Below are 21,511 nucleotides of genomic sequence, written 5' to 3'. Positions count from 1 at the left end.
TAATTAAACAGCTAACGGCGGGCTGGCGAAGCGCTGTCTGCTGCCATCCTTCCCCAGCGGCTGTGGGCTCAGGTGGGGGTGCAGCGGAGACAAAGGCCCTGGTGCTTTGTCACAGCTGGCTGCCGTGTTCAGCCTCACTCCCTGCCCCAAGCTGCGTCCTTCCCCCTCAAAAACATCCTCTGGTGTCCCTGCTGTGGTGACCGAGGGGTGACAGACACCCCATGCCTTTGCACCACCTGAACAGGCAGCACAGATGTGACCGAGTCCACCCGAAGCTGCTCAGGGAGGTGGTGAAGCAGGCAGGTGCTGCCCGAGTCCCCCGTGACAAGGCCATCCTGGGGCCAGGCCTCAGGGGAACCAGCCACATCCTCCTACCACTGTCTGCATCGTGCTGTCACATAACCAGCAACAAACCAGAGGCAAAGAACTCACAGGCGTCAGAACCGCTCACTTCTGCTGGTTGGGTTTAACCTGCGGGGGCTCCCAGGCCTGTTCCCAGCTGAGTGAGCACAGGCGGCGTTTCTGTCCCGTCCCCAGACTGACATCGCGCCGCCCCGCTGCTCCCAGTGCTGTGCAAGCAGGGAGCAAATTCAGACCTTTCATCCAGTTCCTCTCTGTTCCCCGCTACATTGCACTGCACCCCCAAGGCAAGCTGTGGTTAGGGACACCCTGCGAGCACAGCCCGGGGCACGACCCCCCTGGGCCACAGGCTGAGCCCAGCCTGCCCCAGAGCAGTCAAGCAGGACACCTGCAATTGTAACACTAAGTATTTCCATGTGCTTCTGGAAAACATCAGAGCCAAGAACGTAGCGACAAGCTTTTCTTGTTCATGAAGGCACTTTGTACAGAGGGGAACACAGAAGTCTCCCAACGCACGCAGGCTGAACCAGCAGACATTTAATTCATGAAATGAACACCAGCCCTGGCACTGCCAGAGAGACAAGAGGATTTTCTAGACCCAGACCAGACCCAGGAAGGTCAGCTTAACAGCTTTCACTAGGAATATTAAAACCACAGATGCTTGGGGTACAACACCTGCAGAAGCTGTGCTCTCTGCAGACAATTCCTGTGGCCAAGTCGTTTTGAACAGCCATTCAAGTCCCTGAAAGCACCTCACACAGACAGCAGCGTCACCCTCCTGTCTTCAAACCCTTCATCGCCATACCCGTGCACTCACGCATACAACAAAGCTGCAAAGAACCAGGGAGGTAACAAAGAACTGTTTAGCCTGGCCCTGTGTGAGTGCCACAGAGCAGCGCAGCAAGCTCATGAGGTCACTTTGGCCCCTCTGGAGGGCACGGAAACACAGGGACGCTTCACCAAAATGGCAGGCTGCTCACAGCTCGCTGGAGTCCCATTTCTTAGAGACTGTTGTCAAACAGCCCCAGTCTGTGGGGACTCGGCCTGTCCCTGTCTGTGGCGGAAGAGGTCCAGGAAGTCCAGGTAGGCCTTCTTCTGCGGGGCAGCCGTGGGGACAAAGTGCCCGCCGGGGTGGGTGAGGACGACTGGCTCCACGAAGTGCTGGGCCAGCTCCCTGCTAAGCGGGGCGGCAATGACGGTGTCAGTGTCACCCATGACGTGCAGCGTGGGCAGGGCGATGGGCTCCCGGTAGAAGTGGCCGTGGGACGGGGCGCGGCTGGTGAAGCCGGCCACCAGGATGGCGAAGGCCACGGGGAAGCGGGGGTCGCCCCGGGCCCGCAGGGCGCACACCATGGCGGCCAGCGCCGCGCCCTGGCTGAAGCCCAGCAGCCCGTCAAAGGGGCCGTGCTCCGCCAGGGCCGCCGCCACCGCCGATAGCGACTCCTCCAGCCCCGCCGGCGCCGCCGCTGCCTCCCCCGCCTCAAAGGTGCCGGGCCCGGAGAACCACCAGCCGCGGGGAGGGTCGTCGCCGTCCCCGTCCCCGTCCTCGCCGCCGGGCACGGGGTGCGGGGCGCTGACCGCCACCAGCTCCGCGCGGCCGCGCAGGGCCTTGCGCAGCGCTCCGGTGCGCTGGCGGAAGCGGCGCTCGCTCTGCCGGTAACCGTGCAGACCCAGCAGCCGCAGCGGCCGCCCCTCCGACATGGCGCCCGCCGCCACCGGAAGCGGAGAGCGCCGCTTCCGCCTAACGGCCCCCCCCTTCCTGCCGAAACAGGTGACGTTCATTGGACGGCGCGGCCAGAGGGGCGGTGCCACCCGGCTCTGAGGCGGCAGCTCTCCCCCTAGCGGCGGGAGGACACGGCGCGGGAACCCGGACAAGCGGCATCACGGGTGGAGACGGGACGGGACCCAGCCCCACCCCCGGTGCTACCGGGTGCTGCCAGGAGCTGAGCCCGCAGCGCGGCCTGGCCTTGCAGGGTAACACCCCTCCGCGGGCAGCCAGGACGGTCCTTGCGGGCAGTGGGGTTGTCGCCGGGGTACGGGGGTGCGTCCCAACTATTCCAGTGCCGGTAATGGGAGTCCCCGGCGGTGCTTACCCTCGGGGGGCCGGGGCCAGAGCCCGTGCCGTGTCCCGGAGCATGGTGAGGGCTGGGCGGGGTGCGGGCTGCGCTCACGGAGGTGCTGGGCCCCCGATGCTCAGGCTCTCCTCCACCGGGGTGGGGGGCGCAGGTGGATTCCCCTGCAGCAGAAAGAGGAGGGTCAGGGTGGGGCCCCCGCCTGGCCTGTGACGAGCCTGTCCGTGCTCAGCTCACAGCACCCCCCAGGGCACGGCTGGGAGGAGCCCCCCTCCCCGGGAGCCGCGGGACCAGGCTGGCGCTTGTCCCAGCCAGGGCTGGGGGGAGCTCGGGTGTCCCCCCGCCCCCTCACCGGGCTGGCACCAGTCCCGTTATGTTCACCGGGAACGAAGCCACAGGGTGGCGCTTTTGGCACGCAGCACCAGGCACTGTACGGCACCTTATGGCACCCTACGGCACCGGGCACCGTACAGCACTGCACACCCTACGGCACCCCGTGCCAATGCTCCCACCACCCGTCCCCCCACACCCTGCATGGCCACCAAGAGCAAAGGGACAGAGCAGGGACCCACTGCCCCGGTGACACCCTGCCGCCCTGGTGACGCTGCCCACCTGGGCTGGCCGGCCGTGGGATGGGGGCCGTGTGCCAGCGTGGTTCACCGTCCACGGCCCCAGGGACTGGCTGGCATAGAAGTCCATGGGGTAAGGCTGCTGCCACTCGATGTCCTGGAGAGCCACCGCAGCCTGCGAGGGGACAAGGAGCTGAGTCCTGAGCGCTGCCTGCCGTGGGTAGCCAGCGGCACTGGGAAAGGTCCCAGCACGGTGCCTTGATGTGCTGAGCCAGGCACTGCAGGAGGGAGGCTTGCACCACCGGGAATCCCGCTGGTTTCACAAGAGATCGGAAATCCCCGCGGCACAGCTGGACTGTGCATGGAGCACAGATGGGCAGAAGAGGGGACGCTGCCCACCCACAGGGACATCCCTGTCCTGGCAGCTTGCAGCACCACAGCTCTGCAGCGGGCTGCAGGGTGCCACCCCAAACCAGGGCTGGTCCCCCCAAAACAGGAGGGTGTGCTTACCTCGTACGGTGTCAGCAGTGGCTTGCTGAAGGCTTCTCCCCAGTCGATGGAGAGCCGGGGACAGGCTACCTGCACCCACCTGGAAGCGAAACACGTGGCAACAGATGGGGATGAGGATTTTGGGAAGAACAAGCCGCAATGAAGTGCCATAGCAGCCCCCCAGGGAAGGGAGCGGAGCAGGCAGGGAGCGAGATCCCCACTGAGGCAGAGCCACCCTTGTGGGGACAGTCATGTCCCCAGTGCCCAGCCACCTGCCACCTTTGTCCCCTCCCTACCCCATGGGGTGCACAGTGCCAGCTCCTGCCCAGGTGACAGCCGGACAGATGCAGCAGGGACGGCTTCCAGCAGGAATTGGAGGCCTGGACAGGGATGGGGCACCTGGGGGGCCCCGGCATGGGGGGCTGGAGGGGTGTCAGCAGCACTCACGCGTCCACGTCAGGGAAGAGCTGCAGCTTGCTGGGGAAGATCTCGGACAGCAGCACCCGCACAAAGGGCCGGCCCAGGGCGCGGAGACGTGACTCCAGGTGCTGCAGGGAGAAAAAGCACCTGGAGGCGTTAGGGGAGCCCAGACAGATACCCCTGGCAAGCCCCACAAACCCTGCCCACAGCCCCTTCCTGGCCATCAGATCTTCTGTGGGTCCCAGCTCTGCCCCACAGCCACAGCCCCATGGCGGTCACGGGCAAGGCAGTGACAAGGACCACGGCCATGGCTCTGGCTCGTGCCTGGCTCTCCCCAGCACGTACCTCAGCCTAATGAAGTAATTACCACTCAATGACAACAATCTGTTCTCGTTAGCAGCTGCCTTCCCTGAGATGCCCGCCTGCCACGGCTGGCTACGGTCAGAGGCTGCAGAAGGAGGAGAGGGGCCCAGGAAGGGCCAGGGATGTCCTTGTCCTCGTCCGCAGCTCCCTGAGGCCACAGTGGGACAGTGGCTGCCAGGACCTCACTGCCCTGCTCTGCCCGTCGGTCCTTTTGCTGCCCCAAATCTCACCTGTGGCTCCCCCAGAATTTCTGTGTGTAAGCGGCACCACCGTTCTCAGGGCACCCCACTCCCATGGGGCAGGACACTGTGGTCCTGCTCCCCTTGCCTGGCTGGGGTGCAGAAAGCGCCAGCACGGTGGCTGAGCAGGGATGGCAAACCAGATCGGAAGTTCATCCAATTAAAACAAACCCAGGGAATTAATTGCCAAGCTGCCCATGCGGGGGGGTCTCCGAGGCTGGCCAGCTCTCCCCAGTCAGGGGCAGGTTTAACGAGCCCTTGTCTGGCCTCCCTCATCCGCTGCTAATTGCCCTGCCTGCTTGGTTTGAGGGCGTGCAGACCCCGGCCAGTGGCAAACGATGGGCCACCGGCGCTGCCGGTTCCACCCTCACCCCAGCAGTGAGGCTGCTGTGCCGACGGTGCCATCGGTTACCGGTCCCCCTACCCGCCCAGAGGCGGCACCCGGTGCCCAGGCAGGGGCCATAGGGAGGGGGCAGGTACCTGCAGGATGCTTGGGGAGCCCTGTCGCCCCAACGTGCCCAAGATGAGCCCCCAGCAGCGGGCGCTGGCAGCGGTGCGGATGGCGTCCTGCCGGGCACAGCGCATGCGCTCGTGGCCGTAGTGCTCCTGCGAGAAGACCTTGCTGTAGGGATCGTACCTGCGAAGCAGAGCCAGGCTCACATGTGCCCCAGCACCCTGCCCCCCAAACGATGGCCCTCCTTTGTTAGCACTAATTGCCTCCCACAGCATATCATCCCTCCAGCCCAGCTGGCTCCTGAGGGCACAGAGAGGGGACAAGGACAGGGACAAGGCGAGTGTCCCGCTGCAACAGCCCAACACCCGGCACAGCCTGGGCCGCGCGCTCAGCTCCATGCTCAGCTCCCCCCATCCCGGCTCATCAATTATGAAGAAATCTTTGATTTGTTGCTTTGTTTGACGAGGAGAATTTTAATCAAATCCCGCTCGGGTTTCGGCAGCTTCCCCAGCGCCATAAACCTGACGCGCGCCTCCCGTTAGTAACAAACGACCTACTAAGAAATTCAGATTTCACCAAATGGGCCCAGCCTTTTGCTCTTGATATTTCATCTGCTTTCAGCGGCCTCATCATCGCGCTTTATGGCCTCTGCCTGCAGCAGCCGGGCTTTAATGGCTGCACCTCCATGAGCTTTCACAGGTACTTGTCAAAATGTTTATATTCAGCTGGAGTAAATGGCTGGCGTTCGTCTCCCCGCCCCACCTCCTCACCCACCCCATCACCCCTCGCCTGCTTGTGCCCGCTGCAGGCAGCTGCCTGCCCAGCCGTGGGGTGGGGGGTGCTCCCAGGGTGCATGGTGGGGACAGCTAGTCCCCGGTGTGCTGGGGGAGCTGGGGTGCTCCCCACTGCGGGGCTGTTGGGGACCAGAACGGGTGCCCGCAAGCTGCCCATACTTATAGGCAGGTACCCCCAGGTTGCCCGTACCTGTAGGCAGGTATCCCCGGGTTGGCAATCATGATGGACTCCAAGTGGAAGCGCCCGTCGCCCAAATACCTGCCGACAGGGGAGGGAGAGCTACGGCACATGGGAAACAGCGGCACGCATCCATGTGCCTGCCAGCCTCCCAAGCCGCGGTGTGCAGAGATGCCAGGAGCTCCTGCGCTGGGACCCGGGAGCAACAGGCACAGCCAGGGCTCCCCGACTCCCTGCAGCCCCCTGGCACGCCAGGGAGGGAGAGGTGACTTGCTCGGCACGAGGAGGGATGCCCACGCCAGTGTGGAGCGGCTGGGAGCTGCTCCATCTCAACGGCTGGTTCTAGACGTTGCTGCTTCCATTTCTAATCGGATTTCAAGTCAGCAATTACATTTCAAAGCCTTTCATTCAGCTGCCCTAATGGAGTGAGGGCTTGGAAAATGAATTCAGACGTAAAACTTGACTAGATTTTGCCCTTAATTGGAGAATGACATTTTGGGAGATCAAAGCTAATTTGTCTGCAAAAGTTAGCCCCAGAGACGGGCAAAAGAAGAAAATAGTAACGTGGGGAGGACACAGGTACACCGGCTGCGTGCACCTGCATGAGCAGCCGGTCAGTACCGCACCATGGCTCCTCCAGCAGTGGGAAGGACTCACTCACGCCAATGTGGTGCTGGCCCAGCCACCCGTACCCGCTCCCTTGAGGAGAGAAGGAAAGCAGCACCTCTCCCCCAGCCCCAGTACGGCTCAGGGCAAAGCCAGAGCCCTGGCAATCGTTAGCCCGGCTCCCCGCATGGCCGAGCTTGGAAAGGCGCCGGTGCTGTTGGCTCCTGGCAAGGCGGGTGAGAAGGGGCTCAACGGGGCCCGAACCTGCACCTGGGCTCCCCGGCTCCCCCCAAGGGTGGGGTCCTTGTATTTATTTATTCTGCAGCACACTGTATTCACAGTACATTAAGCATTTCCATTACCTAAAATAATTAGGTGATAGGAAGTGAAGTGCTCCCTCTAATTTGCTGTCCTTAAATAAAATTAATGTTGCTGTGATGTTGGGCCCCGGCCATTTGTCTTTTCCAATTATCCACCCGCCCTTCCATCTATTATCTATTCTGATATACGACTCAATTATTTCCTCTGTGCTACGAGCACATGCCACTCCAAGCAGTGCAGGGACCTGGAGGGGGCCCGCCCCAGCCCGCGGACATCCCCCCGCTGCCCCCCAGAACCATCCCACGGCCAGGCAGGGGGTACAGGCAGGGCGGGCAGCCTGGGCCAGGCAGGAGGGTCCTGGAGGACCCTGGGTACTTACACGATGGCGTCCGTGTCCTGGCTGAGCCGGGGTGACGTGCAGCCCAGGATCTCCCCTGGGGACAGCGGCTTGCACTGGGGCACACACACCTTGTACTGGGAGCGCAGCTCCTGCGATGCCGCCTGGGGGAGACGTGGGGTCAGCCAGTCAGCAGCGACAGACCGTGGCACAGCGGCCGCTGGTCCCCAGCACTGCTGGGGACACTGGTCCCAGCTCCACGGGGCACCAGCGGCAATGGCTGTGCTGTTGTGCCCCGGCATGGCACCAGCGAGGGGAGTCAGTCTGCTCAGGGCATCACAGAGGGTAACGGCCCCGCACAGCCGAGATGCTCAGCGAGGCTCAACCAACATATCAATTAAAAGACAAGAGAAGATGCTTAATGCTTCGATAGCCTCGTGTTTAGATAGACATGGCTCAAGAGGCTCATTCATCTCGTCCCGTCCTGCCCAGCTGGCCATTCAGGGGCAGACAGACAGACCTGCTGGAGCTTCCCCTGCCGCTGCCAGCACTGCATCAAAATGCCAAGTGCTCCACCGCCTGCCCTGACATTTACAGAGCAGCTCCCAGGGGAGCCAGGGAGGGGTGCCGCCATGAAACATTGATCAGAGTTATTATAAAGTACTTGATTAACATTATGGCAGCAGCATATTATCGCAGCTGTTCCCCTCGTCAGAGGAGAGCTGTCACCACCAGCACCCCAGGGCAGCTGCTCCAGCCCCGGAGCCAGGGCAGGGTGGGGGGAAGCACAAGCCCCGTCCCGCACCCCGCACTGCCAGGGGCCCCCATCTCACCTGCACTGTGGAGACGAACTGGATGGTGCTGACGAGGGCCAGGGAGGTGCCTGCTGCGAAGTTGAAGCGAATGGTCTCGAGGAAATGGGACGTGTCGATCTTTATGTCCACAAACACATAGAGCATCTTCAGCCCCTGCGTGGCGTCGATGGGAACTGGTGAGAGGAAGAGAGAGGGTGTGAGTGCAGGGTACACCCAGGGCCCTGGCAAGGCCCCGTCACTGACACCTGCAGCCTGGGGAGAAAGCACGTTGGTGGGGCTCCCTGCATCCCAGCTGCCCCAGTGTGGGCAGGCCAGGGTGGGCTGTGCCACCGCTCTGCCCATGCTGGCACCCCTGGCACCCCGGGCAGGGGGTGCAGATGGGAGCCACGGAGAGCACCCGCTTGTTTCTCTCCAGATAATGGCAGCCTGGGGAATCAATGAACACAAATCTAATTACCCCCGGTGCTAAGAAGCCTGTGTCACCACGATTAAGTGAATAATTAAAGTACACAGAGTCTGCATCGATCCACAGCTCGGCATTCACTTCCCATTTTGGTGCTCTTCACCTGATCACAATTAAGTGCAAATTACTCCCTCCCGCGGGGCACGTGGGGCCAGGAGGGAGAGGGCAAGCGCCTGCGTGCTGCACCAGGATGCGCCCCGCCATCGGCCATGGGGCTCCCCGCGAAGGCAGCTGCACTGAGCTGGCGCCGGGAGCACCGTGGGCAGCCTGAGAGGAGCTCAGCACCCTCTCAGCACCCCAGGGTGCCCTGCGACCCATCCAGCCCAGTGCAGGCAAGGACCACACAGCCGCGGGCAGCGGATAGCGGCTGGGCAGGTGACAGGCTGCCTGGCAGCGCCTGCCTGTCCCTGCAAGCAGCAGTTCCAGACGATGTAGCTCCCGGCCCCTGGAGCAGCCCGGCTCTTGCACTGGTGCACGCCTGAGCACTGCTGAACATGGCCCCTTCCTCCCCTTCCCGCTGTTCATTCATGTAATAGCAGGCTACAAACCAGGGGTTTTATACTCTCTGTTCCAGTGGTGCCCATAACCCTCCTTCAGTAACAAAGCACCTAGCACAGATATTTATCACCATGAACGCTCACGCTGACGTGGCTTTCGGGACGCAGTTCTCAAGCAGAGAGTCAGTATTTCATACAGAGCCCGATGCAATTCTTCAAACCCATTTATATGGCCCCATAAATGTCCAGGCAGGCTGCTGGGTGCTGGGAGCGCGGTGGCAGCAGCGATGCACGTGCCTGCCGCTCGCTACAGCAATTCTGCCGATCCACCTTAAAACCCGGAGCGTCTTATTGTTATTTTTGGGCTGATTCCATCCTGGGTGGACTTCAAAGTTAGCAGCATCTGGGACAGCAGCGCAGTTTCCATGGCAACTGGATCCAGAGTACCGTCCGCCTGGGGAGCACACAGCCTCCTCCTCCCTTCCCTTCCCCGCCCAGCCTGCACTGCATCCACAAAGCCGCCTTCCCCAGCCCCGCGCCAGCCCCTGGGAGAGTGGGACCCCCAGGCCATCACTCCCCGTCGCCGCCGCTGCTCCCAACTTCCCCCAAAGCCCGTTGCTGTGGGGCGGGGGGCGAGTGCAGCCCTGTCCCCATCGGCAGCTCCTGAGTGAGCAGTGTCCTGCCAAGCCACGGCCTTGCTGCTCTGCTCTTGGGCACGGTGCTGTGATTTGGGTGCTGCGGCAGCACGTGGCTGAGCAGGACAAGCACGCCCTGCTGCCCTCAAAATCCTGCCTGTGGGCAGCCGCCCAGCCCGGCCCCGTCCAAAGCCAGCAACCGAGGCTTGGAGAACAGAAATCCCTTTGGGAAGGGATTAGCCTTTGGCACTAAGTCTCTGAGCCAGCATCAAGCGGAGCAGGGAGCCGCGCGGCACGGCACAGTGGTGGTGGTGCAGCCTCCGCATTGCCACGCGCGGCTGCCTCAGCAGCACCCTGGGGCCAGGTGTCACCTACTCAGGCAGCTGTGTCCGTAGTGCACCAAGAAGTCAGCGCCGAGGGCCCGGGCCGTGTAGTCATCCACGCAGCACGCGCCGTAGGTCACGTCGCCCATCACCACCGCCTCCGCGTCCGTGAACCTGCGGGGAGGCACAACAGCGAGGGTCACGGCTGGCTGCTGTCAGCACAGCCCACGTCCTGCCCCGCAGCCCTGTGGCATGCCACTACCGGGCGACCCCGCGCTGCCATCGAGCCCCTCGCCACGCGCCAAAGAGGATGAGCACTGGCTACTCTCCGAGATGTCAACATGATTAAGCTGGAGAGCAGTAATCCGCCTCTTCAATTGGGTAAAGCTGTTTGCAATTCAGCGGATTATCCGCTCATCAAACAATACGCTGCCAGCTTCCTAATGCTCCAGTGGGGAGAGGAGCAGAGGGAGACCTGGCGCAGCGCAGTGCTGCTGCTCCCGCCAGCCAGCCCCGGGGACCAGAGCCACCAGGACGGGCAGAACAGCTACCCTGGCATCCCCAGCCATGCCAGCCAGGCTGGTCGAGCCACCATCCCACTGCGCCTGGGCACCGCGCGAGCCAGTGCACCCCAGCCCACAGCCGGCTGTGTCACCCGTGGGTGCCAGTTTGGCCAAGCTGGGTGTGCTCCAGGAGCAGCTGGTGCTTAGGTGGCACTTGGCGAGGAAGAGCACCGAGCAAATGCTGGCGCTGTCCCTCATCCCTGCTCCGGCATCCCGGCGCTCCAGCCCAAGCCTACCCGGCACCCACCCGCCACCGGAGGGGCGCACACCAGCACCACGTGGCAAAGCCGGGACTCCGGCATGATTTAAAGACGCCACCTTTCTGGGTATTTTATTGCACCATTTCAGGGGATTATTAGCTTGGCTGCCTTCCCGGGGAGCTGCCGTGGTAGGTTACTGATGAAAGCAGGTATCGCGATGACAAAGCCCCATGCCTGGAGGGGCTGCTTAAACCAGATGCTAATTCCTTATTTACGCTGAGGTTGCATCCACGGCTGTAGCTTGGTGCCAGTGGGGTCCCCGCCTGCCGCTGGCGTGGGGCTGGGGCAAAGGGGGCGGGGAAGGTGGGTGCCCTGGCACAGCACCCGGTGCTGGCTGGGGGCCAGGGTCCCGCGCACTCCCACCCGACCGCCAGGCAGGGAGCGTTATGTCGGCGGCAAGAATAGAAATGGTGGGCAGAGATGGGCAGATGGCAGAAGGTGGAGAAATGGTGGAGCGTGCTGAATATTAACAGCTCTGGCCCATCCATCAGCGCCCGGGGAGGGGGACAGGGGAGCAGCTCTGCTGGAGCATCCCCGGAGAGGGGGCAAAGTCATCCCCACCTCCCACATCCAGCCCAGACACCTCCCACTCCCTGCAGCGTCCCAAGGGCTGGGGATGCAGTTGGGGACCATCAGAAGATGGACCAAATCCTGCCAGCACCCAAATCCTGTGGTCCTTCACTGCCAGCGTGGCCTAGACAGGAGGATGGCTCCTCTGCTGCCTGCATGGCCACGCCGTGGGGCTGGGGGCTGCCGGCAAAGGTTCAAGAATGCTCTTCCCCACCCCCCCCGAGCCCCCAGCCCCCTCCTCTAATGAGAGGTGATGAAATGAACATGAATCAGACTCCACACATCTCAGCAAAAGTGGAAAATTATTCAGCTCCTTAAGATTCAGGACGGGGAGGTCTGACTCAGAGCGGCAGCCAGCACCGCTTAATTTTTTATAGATTAAAATGTATGCAAATTGGCCCAAACCCCAGAGAAAGTCCCTGGGGGTGAAGAGCAAGAAAGTGAAATAGCAACAGTGGAGGGAGGAGAGCAGAGGCTGGCGGAGGCGCCCATGGCCCCTGCCCAGCGTGCGGGGCTGCAGCCGGGAGGCTGCCCTCCCGTGGGCAGGGAGAGATGGGGCTGAGCCCTCGGCCACAGGGAACTGTCCTGCTCCGGCTGCAGGGAGCGGAGCCAAGGCTGAGCAAGGAGCAAAGAGGCCGTGGGACAATGCCTGGTGAAGAGGGAGCCCAATGGTGCTGCCATCACAGCTAGTGAGGCTGGAAGGGTGCTGGCAGGAGAGGTGCACGTGCCAGGGTCACCCACGCCAGCCAGGCTGGACGGTCGAGCGGAGCAGTGATCATCTCCTGAGACAAATCAAAAGCAAGTGCGGGGGCCTCCCCTTGATGTTTTAATCAGTTCGGTGTTGCCGGAGCCTTTCATCAAACTACAGAGGAAGGAAACGTCAATTAGCAGCCACCTGCCTCTGACGCGGGCCGGGGAGCTGCTCACCAACCAGACCGGACTGGGATGCGGGCGAGGGGCAGCCATGGCAGCGTCCTTGAGGTGTTTCGTGTCCCCGCAGATCGCCGCGGCCACGGACGGGTCCCAGCGGTGTGCCAGCAGAGAGGACGCGGTGACGGGGCTGTCCCCACCCAGCGCCGAGCAACTCACTACAGCTTGGAGCTCATGAATATTGAACACGTGGGGAGGTTATTCATCTTTTACGTCCCGCAAACCCCAGCTCATTCTGAAAAACCGCCCGGCCTTAGCATTTTTCTCATCTCCCCCTAATTCATTATCTCCTCCTTTAAACAGATGGCTCCTGAAATCCCATTTATAAAGCGCCATGCTCAGCACTGGCAGGATGAGCGCCCGGGCAGGCCAGGTCCCAGCCCCGATGCTAACTGCGGGGACCCCTGGACCCTCCCAGCCCTGACCTTCCCTGGCCAGAGCGGGACGGATCTGACAGCAACCCGGTGACAAGTTTGGGGGCTGAAAACACTGGGCCAGACAGGCACACATGGGCCAGCAAGCCCCCAGGCATGGGGCGGCCAGTGCCCGTTACCCAAGTGCAGGCGTCGAGCTGGAGCAGCCCTGATTTATCCTGGCTGCTTGGCAAATAAATGAGAGCATTTGCTGCCGGCAGGAGTGCAGGGTCCCCTGACATCTTGGCAGTGTGTGAGTGATACTGTGCTGGTCCTCACCCCATGAAGCAGAGCTGCTGTCCCTGGCAGAGAGGAGTCCTCAGCCCCAGCATGTCCATGGCGCCTGGCTCCAGCAGCCCTGGGCAGGCAGGGGACTGCAGGGACTGAGCTGGAAGCAGCTGATCTTGGCACCGTGATGGAGCCAGCACCAAGATGCTGGGCCACCTGCATGACCCACTGGGTATGGGGATGTGGAGCAGGCTGCTCCTTGCTTCACAGTCACCTGCCTTGCCTGTGCGTGGCCCTTCAGAGTACAGTCGCACTGTAGCGTGGTGTCACCTCCCTGCTGGGAAGCGCCTGGGGTCAAGCAAGAGGATTATGCCCTGTAAATACCCCATACCTTGTCCCTCAGGGGAAAGGCAGAGCTCCACGATCACCCCACAAACCCTACACCCAGTGTGGCCACCCAAGCCCAGGCCGTCTCAGGGACTGGTGCCAGTGGGTGCTGCTGTCCCAGGGCTGAGCGCTGCCCCAGCTGAGAACAATGTGCTTAATTAGCGGAGAAGTCTGCCACCAAGCCCCATTACCAGACTCCCAACTTCATTAGCGCAGGAAGGCTGCACGTAATTAAAATAATGAGTTTGCAATTTTACTGCAAATGGCACTGGAAGAGCCCTGCTGCAGCTGGGCAACCGCTGCTCAAGGGCAGCGCAGGGCCCCGCAGAGCATCTGCAAGGGGGTCAGGACGGGGAGAGGTGTGTGTCCCTGCGATCCCCCCAGGAGCAGCCACCTCCAGCCAGGTCCCTACCTCGGAGGAACCTCTCCCTCCATCCTCACTAGAGGTGCCGGGGCCAACCCCACTCTCCTGAGGGACACATCCTGGGGGTACCCCAGATTTGCTGGCCTTGCAGCGACAAGAAAAGCCCCAAAGTAAGGCAAACCAAGGGCACAGCGCACGGCAAAGCCACCGCAGCCATCCTGCACCCAATGGTGACTGTCCCCTCTTCCTCACAGCTGGGCCATGGTGCTGCCCATCGGTGCCAGCTCCCTGGGCTCTGTGGGGACAAAAGGAGGTGGCACAGGGCACGTGGTGGTGGGCACTGCACCCTCGCTGGCACGTCCCAGCGCTGGGAGGTGACAGCCCTACAGACCCCCACACACTCCTCCCTGCCCCGTCCCTCCTCACATCGCCACTGCCTGGGCCGAGGTTTTAAACATCTCTAGTGAAGTGAGAACTTCATTCTCCCTAATGATGCTGTTGTGCGGTTAATGACGGTGATTAAATTCCCCTGCACAGCGTGCTGCACCGCACTGCCAGCACCTCTGGGATGCGCTTAAAGGACAAGGGGAGAAGGGAAGGCAGAGCTACGGCACTGTGAGCTGAGGCTGGATCCTGACTTTTGTTAGTGTCCCAGGATGGCCCTTTGGGATCTCCTGGTGATGCCACCGGCTTCGCCATGGTGCTCAGCGCCACATTGCTCAGTGGCACATCATGGACCTGCAGGGCCCAGTGCTCTTGTCCTGCCCACCTGCCAGCCCCAGGATGGGACAGCCTTTGTGGCACCGGGGACCTGCCGAGCACACCACCTTTCAGGGGCTTTTTGTCCTCGCTATCACAGCCACTGGCCATGGTGGAGCCATAGTGGGACATTTCAAGCCATGCCAGAGCTGCCAGGCTGTGTGCACAATTAACTCTTTGCTGCTCAACCAGAGCTGTTGGGAGGTGCTAAGGCCGTGGCAGGACAGCCTGTGCAGGCATTAGGATGCCCCTCGCCCCCCCCCCGCCATCATCTGTCCCCACTGCCGAGCCACGGCTGATTAGCAGGAGCCACTCGCCCCGTCGCGGCGAGGAGAGATGGGGGATTAGCAGCTGTGAAGCCTGACAGCCGACTTTATTAACAAGGAATCAAAAGCCCAGCTGAGAGCCCAGCTGATCCGTCTGCTCCAACCCCGGCGGGGGGAGAGAAGGGGTCCACTCCCGGCTGTGCCCCCCCCCCCCCAAGCCGGTGGTGCAGAGGGCACCACTACCGCCTCCCCAGCATGACGGTGGGTGGGCTGGGGGGCTGCCCCCCTCCCCAAGCCGCGGTCCGAGCTCCCCCCACGCGCCTCTCCCCGCTGCCGCCCCCCAGCACGAGTTACCCTCTGCCAAATTACATCAGCCATGACAAACGGAGCCAATTTGGAAGGTGCCGCGAGAGCGTCGTGATGCGGTTTCGGCAGCCCGCCGCCCCGCCAGCTCAGCAGACCCCAGCCCCACCGCCCCCCCGCAGCCAGCCGCTCGCCCCAGCACAGGTTCAATAATGACAAACCTATTAACGCTAATTAACTGGGCCTCACGCCGGTCAATGTGCAAGTGCGCTCTTGATTTCAAAGGCTCCAGGCTAAGTACCCCACCGGCCTTTCTGCAGGCAGCGGCTGTGACACTTCGGTTACATCTTCATCCCTGCAGCCCCTCGGGGCTTGGCAAGCGCCACTGCAACGTTGGGGAGCCCGCATGAGGCGCTGGGGGGTCCCCACCCCACAGCCCCCTCCCCTCCTTGCCCCTGCCTGTCGTCCCTGGGTGCCTGCTCACTCCCACATTGCAGTGGGGGACACAGTGACACCACCATCCCCTTGGCCAGAGACAGACGGACCCACAGAAAGCACTGTGTCTTCTCCAAGCCGCCTGTGCTGTGGCAGCACGAGGCCATATCCCTGCTCTCGGTCCTCCCCAGCACTGCCAGGCCATGGCACAAATATTTTTATTAAAAGGCAGCTCCTGCAGCAGGGATAAATATTCCGCCTGAGCGGCAGCAGACACAGCTCCAGTCGAGCTGGAACACATGGGATGGGCACTGTCTCTCCAGGGGCACCAGCCCCAGGCACAGCTCTGCAGCCGTTGCCAGAGCATGCAGGGGAGGGGGACATCGCCAGCATCCCCAAACCCCAGCTCTCACCAGCAAGGAGGGGGCAGGAGGCTGTAGGCGTGGGCTGGGGAGGAGGGGCTGCTCGCTGGGCAGTGCTCCCCGTGGGCGCAGGTATCCCCGGCACACTCAGGCCCTGTGTCCCCTCTGTCCCCAGTTGGAAGGGGACATGCCACCCTGGGGCCAACAGTACCCCGAGCCTCTGTCCCCAGCCTGGCCGCAGCAGCCACTGCCGGAGCACACGGCTGCAGCGATTCCCGTCACGTCGGTGGCTTGTCCGGCCCCAGCGCCGGGTGAGGAGGGCCAGCAGGAGCTGCGGTTCCACATTAATGCCAGCAATGAATATTAATAGGAGGAAGAGGCAGGCACTAATGAGGCCACCTGCCGATCCACACCTCACCTACGGCAATGTAACTGGGTCCCAAGTGTGTCCCTGAGAGAGCGGGGACAGGGCTGGGCTCACTGCTGCCCACAGCCACGATCCTCCAGCCAGCAGTGCTGGTACCCGGCACACAGCCACGTCCCCAGGCAGACTCACGGATGGTACCCCGTTCTCCGAGCAAGGGACCGGCAGTGGGGTGTCTCTGGGTGCTGCCTGGTGGCAGCAAGGGACGGATACAGCCCTCCTGCTCGGCCTCGAAGCCATCCCCCATCCAACCACAACCCCATTGCCACTGTCACATCCCTGCTCTTGGCCAGGCACCCCTGCCCACACAGCACCCAACTCCCACCACCCATCTCCCACCAGCACCGCCCCCCCAGCCCTGCAGAGCACCTAAGGCAGGGAGGGCGAGTCCAGCAGGGATGCCAGCACCCTGGCATGGCATCCACCAGCAGCCCGGCATCCACCAGGAAGTGGGGCTTAAGGTTTCATTCAGATAAAGGAGCCCCTTAATCCGCTGCCTTTGAAGTCGGAGACATGAAAGCGGCTGGGTGCCAAAGCTGGAGTGGAGGCAGCTCCACTTAAAGGGACAAGCCCACGCAGAGCCGCCCGCACTCACACCCATCCCCTGCCCCCCACACCCGTCCCCTGCCCGCGCCCACCTTCCCACTGCTGCCTCGCCCAGCCCAAGCGTGGGGCTGCTGCAGTCCCGTGGGGGAAACAATGGCAAAGCGGGGACAAAGCCCACAGGCACGGCTGCCTACCCACCCGGCACAGTGGCGGCTGCTCGGCTAGCGGCGGCGGGGAGGCGAGCCTGCTCGCCCCAGGAAGGCAGCTTACTAATGAGTGCCACGACCCCGATGGCAGACGAGGCACGCGGTGCTATTAGCACTAATTCACTGTGCGAAAACAGAGAGGGGCTGCGGAGGGGGTGGCCGGATCGGGGAGAAGCTGGCGGGCGGGGAGGGAGGGAGGAAGGGAAGGAGGGAGGGAGGCGCGCTCGGCGGTAAAGAGATTACTGCCAATTTCTGCAAGGTGCCTGCATCTCTTGCCGCTGCAAAGCCCAGCTCCTCTCCGGTGCCTCCGACTTCACCTCCCAAGTGGCACAGAAAATCAGGAGAGGAGCTGCAGGGAAGGAGCTGCCCGGCAGGAGCCACTTGCAGACACACCCTCTGGGCCACCATCATCGTCTCGGTCTCCCCAGCTGAAGAAGGGCTGCTCTCCATGCTGCCCTGAGAGTGGCACAGCCAGACCGTGGCTGCGGGGCAGGACAGGGCTGTGCAGGAGGAGGGCAGGAAACCTGCACAGTGGCCCCGCTGCCAGCTCTCCCCTCACCAGCTGCGATGCTGTGGTGAGCACGCAGGCACCGAGCTGGCGTCAGCCGGTTGTTAACACGGCTGCTCCCCAGCTCCATCACCCCGGCGAGGGCCCCAACGTGCTGAGCTTGTCAGCAGCTCCTGGCAGAGTGGTGAGGGGAGGAGAAGCTGAGCAGCGAGGGCTGGGCTGGCGTAGCGCCGGTCCCTGTCCCCAGGGCTGGCAGCGGGTTCCTGTGACCTGCACAGGGCAGCAGCATTACCTGTGCCCGGCCAGGCTGTGGCCAAAGCATCCCTGTGAGGGCAGCTGCGCCGGGCCCCCCCCCACCCGACCTTGGCAGCAGCCCTGTCCAGCAGCCACCCCACCACCTGCAGCAGCCCCAGTCCCCTCATCAGCCCCCGGAGCCGAGTAAGGAAGCACAGAAAAGCCATCATCTTACCGCTCAATGATGTCCACGATGGTGCAGGCAAACATGAGGAGCCCCTCCGGCATCTGCAGGGCCACTGGGAAAGAGAAACGGCCCTGGGGTTAGGACAGGCTGGAGGGGACACCCAAAAATGGGGACCTGGGCACCAGCCCCTGGAACCAACACTCAAGTGGCAGCCGCAGGAACGACCCTCCCCAAAACAGGCAGAAATTGGCGAAAAGTCCCGGCAGCTCCAGCAGCTGGGGTGCATGTGGTCCTGCCTCAGGCCATATCCATTCTTCCCCCTCACACCCAGCCCCTGCACAGACACCTCATGCCTTTTTGAACCCGCTGACACCACTGGTCTCTCCTGCTTCCCGCAGTAATGAGTTCCAGATTTTAATTATGTGCTGCACAGGAAAAGGTACTTTCTTCTGTTTATTTTAAACCTGCTCCTAATAACGTAAACGCGTGCCCCTGATTCTCCCAGTACAAGAAAGAGTGAATAATCACCCCCTATTCAGCCTCTCCGCATCATTCACAATTCTATATCCCTCTATCATATCCCCCTTCGCTCGCCTTTTTTCCAGCTAAAGGATCTAAATCTATTTAATCTCTCCTGTTCAGAAGCTGTTCCAAACCTTTGATCGTCCTCGCTGCCCTTCTCCACACCTCCCCTCCCTGCTTCTCTCCCTGTTTCAGGAGGGTGGCCGGCAATGCCACAGCATTGTGCCTAGCAGGAATTCATTCATCAGCGAATGATGTTTCCCAGTTTGCTCCCTCCTCGCAGATGGGAACAATCCCTTTGCCTCACAGGCCAGCTGAGCCCCCCAGTGCCTGGGGTCCAGCCAGGAGCCCCCTGCAGGACCCCCAGGCTGCCCCAGGGTGGTGGGGAGGAGCAGGGACCATGCTGGGGGAGCAGAATGGAGGAGGTCCCATTAATCCCGTTGTCATTTCACCTCCCGATCCCACTAAGCCATCCCAGCTCCAGCGATATCTACCCAAACATCCTTTCCAGATCCCCCTCCAACAGAAATCCCGGCGCTACCACACCCAGCCTGCAGGCCAGTGCGGAGCTGTGTAAAGCCCTGGCCCAAACTGGGCTAATCCCACCCTGCTCCAAGGCACAGGGCCCAAGGAAAGCCCATTTGGGACCATTTGGGACTGCCCTCTGCCCCGGACTGCCACGAACAAGCCACCCACAAACAGCTTTGCCTCCCCCAGTGACGCATTTTCAGGAGGCAGCTGGGTCACTCTCTGCCAACATGGCACTATGGGAACAGGGGGTGACACACCGGCCCCCCCAAACCCCGCAGCAGGCAGGGCGCAGGCAGGGCTGGCCGCAGCCCGGCAGGAGGCTGCGTTCCCCCAGCAACAAGCCCCTGGCTGGGCTCTGCACATGAAGATTTTTAAATCCCAGCACGGCTGGCTGGCTGATGGGCTCCGCTCCCAGCTCTGAAGCCTAAATCCCAGCCGCATATTTACATTTAATTAGGAGGTGCCAAGCAGCAAAACATGGCAACGAAAGCCGGAGCGGCACGGCTGAGCGGCCTCGCTGCGTTCTGATGGGCAGCCCTGCCTCCCGCACCGCAGCCAGGCTGGCGGGCAGCCCTACAGCCTCCAGCCCCTCAGCCTCACAGCCGGGACCAGCTCAGGCAGCAGCTCCCAGAACGTCCCCCATGGCGCCTGCCAGCCCTGCCAGCTTGGGGGCTGCAGGAGGAGACGTTCTGCCCCCAGCACTACACAACCCCACGAGCAGCCCCTGCCCACGTGCGAAGCGAGGGTGGGGATACTGATGACAACCAGGGACGGAGAGGGAGGCTCCATGCCCTGGTGCCTGGAGCTGATCACATGCCAAGAGCTGGCTCAGCCACAGCGGGACACACACACTGGTTAGGGACAGCCCTGGCAGCACCCTGCAGCATCAACTCTGGGACTACCACGGTCACTCCCCACCCCTCCAGGGCTACAGCAAACCCCCAAAGAAGGCTCAGACCAGGGCATTGTGTGGCCCAGCTCCTCGTCATCCCCTCCAGCCCCCTGGAGCCAGGCGTTGCAGGGCTCCCCCTGCCTCATTCCAACAGCGTGACAGCAAAGCACAGGGAGAGAGGAGAGCAGCAGGGACCTGGCTGGCATCCCAGACACATCTCGCAGGCTGACAGGTCCGCGCAGCTCAACCTGTCCTGTCCGATGTGATTATAATCCAGAGATACAGATCTATTAACCTGCCTCGAGGGGAGGGGCACCATCCCTGCTCAGGCAGCACCGACCCCATGCCCTGGCCCAAGCGGGTTCCATCACCGCCAGGGAGCTCAGTGGCACCAACCCACCACGCCGCAGCCCCAAAACCCCTCGTCTCCGGGGACGGCGCTCACCCTTCTTGGCCTGAGCCTGCCGGATCCGCCAGATGGTCTTGGGGATCTCGAAGTTGTAGTTTCGGGGCAGAGCCTTCGCCGCTTCCCGCAGCTCCGTGTTACCGAGGATCTCCTCGGGAATCTGCTGCGCTGCTCGCCGACCTCGGGCTGCGGGACAAACGAGGTGGCCTAAAGGAGTGACCAGGAGGGCAGCGCACGCTGTACCCCACGGGCCACCAGTATCCTCGCTGCCCCCCAGCCACCCCCGGGGACAAGCGGACAGAAGGGGGTGGTTTCCTGTCCTTCATGCTGGGGGCGGGTTGCTGGCGCTTTTGGGGGGTGGGGAACACGACCCTTTTCTTTGCCTAGAAAGCACCGCTGTAACTATATGAAACCCTATGAGTCGGGCTGGCTCCCCCCAAGCCAGCACTAGGCACAACCTCGCCATGGCTCATCCACAAACACCCTCAGGGGGGGTCCAACCTGCCCCATCAAGGGGGATCCCGTTATCCCACCGGGATAAAAAACAAGCAGCGGATGAGCCAGGCCCGTCCCCGGGAGCTTCATCCTGAAGTCGGCCCCCGCCAGCAACCGCCCCCCTACAGCTCGGCGAAGCCAGAGAGCGGCGGGGGAGTGACAGCAGGGGAATTATTCACTATTTCCAGCCCAACACCGGGACTCATGAGCCACCAAACCCTCCCCGCACGGCCCACGGTCGAGCCGCCAAAGGGCCAGCTGGGCCGGGACGGTGGCGGGGGAGGCCGGGACGGTGACTCCGCCACCGTCCCGGCCTCCCCCGCCACCACCCCGGCCTCCCCCTGCCAGGGGATCGAAATAGCGACCGGTACCGGTACCGGCAACCCGGCCTCAGCCCACCTGCGGCGGGCACCGGGGCCACGCTCCCGCCCCTCACGGACGCCGCCATTGCTCTGGAAGCACGTGAAGGCGGGAAGGCAGCACTAAGCGAACCCCGCGCTAGGCCAGAGCAGTCGCTGGACGAGAGCTCGAGTACGGGAGCCAGCCGCCGGGCCCCGACGGGACGGACGGTGTAACGGGGACCCATGGGTCCCGGCACGGTGCCGTCCGGTCCCTGGGTGTGCAGGGGGCAGTGACAAGCGCTGGGATGTCGGAGCTGCCCCTCCTTACGTCAGGCCGTGGTCCCGCCGCATCCTCCCCCGGTGCTTACAGCCCCCGAGCTGCCGGTCCCACGTTAACACAGGGACGGGGCGGGGGCGCCGGGGCTGTTGCCATGGTGATGGGTT

General features: G+C 62.7%; 2 protein-coding genes across 3 annotated transcripts; both read right to left on the bottom strand.

Annotated features, from left to right (window-relative positions):
* Positions 1-807: 807 nt before the first annotated feature.
* OVCA2 (OVCA2 serine hydrolase domain containing) lies at positions 808-2,525 on the bottom strand. Its single transcript, XM_075112933.1, has 2 exons — positions 2,454-2,525; positions 808-2,119 (listed from the first exon to the last, which is right to left on the bottom strand). Exons 1-2 carry the CDS (start codon positions 2,495-2,497, stop codon positions 1,375-1,377), a joined length of 789 nt encoding a protein of 262 aa, XP_074969034.1. The 5' UTR covers positions 2,498-2,525; the 3' UTR covers positions 808-1,374.
* Positions 2,461-21,224, bottom strand: DPH1 (diphthamide biosynthesis 1). 2 transcript variants are annotated; one of them, XM_075112932.1, is made up of 12 exons: positions 21,126-21,224; positions 20,271-20,417; positions 17,929-17,992; positions 9,988-10,109; positions 8,036-8,190; positions 7,245-7,366; positions 5,951-6,019; positions 4,993-5,149; positions 3,938-4,038; positions 3,512-3,590; positions 3,045-3,176; positions 2,461-2,596 (listed from the first exon to the last, which is right to left on the bottom strand). In XM_075112932.1, the coding sequence occupies exons 1-12, from the start codon at positions 21,172-21,174 to the stop codon at positions 2,528-2,530; spliced, it is 1,266 nt and encodes a 421-aa protein (XP_074969033.1). In that variant the 5' UTR covers positions 21,175-21,224; the 3' UTR covers positions 2,461-2,527. The 2 variants fall into 2 exon arrangements, with proteins under 2 accessions (XP_074969033.1, XP_074969032.1); XM_075112931.1 differs by having other exon boundaries at positions 20,271-20,438; positions 21,126-21,189.
* Between the last annotated feature and the right edge of the window lie 287 nt (positions 21,225-21,511).

The sequence above is a fragment of the Phalacrocorax aristotelis genome, chromosome 18, assembly GCF_949628215.1.
Source record: "Phalacrocorax aristotelis chromosome 18, bGulAri2.1, whole genome shotgun sequence".
In the NCBI taxonomy this organism is placed as follows: domain Eukaryota; kingdom Metazoa; phylum Chordata; class Aves; order Suliformes; family Phalacrocoracidae; genus Phalacrocorax; species Phalacrocorax aristotelis.
This window is presented reverse-complemented; position numbering and strand designations above follow the sequence as displayed.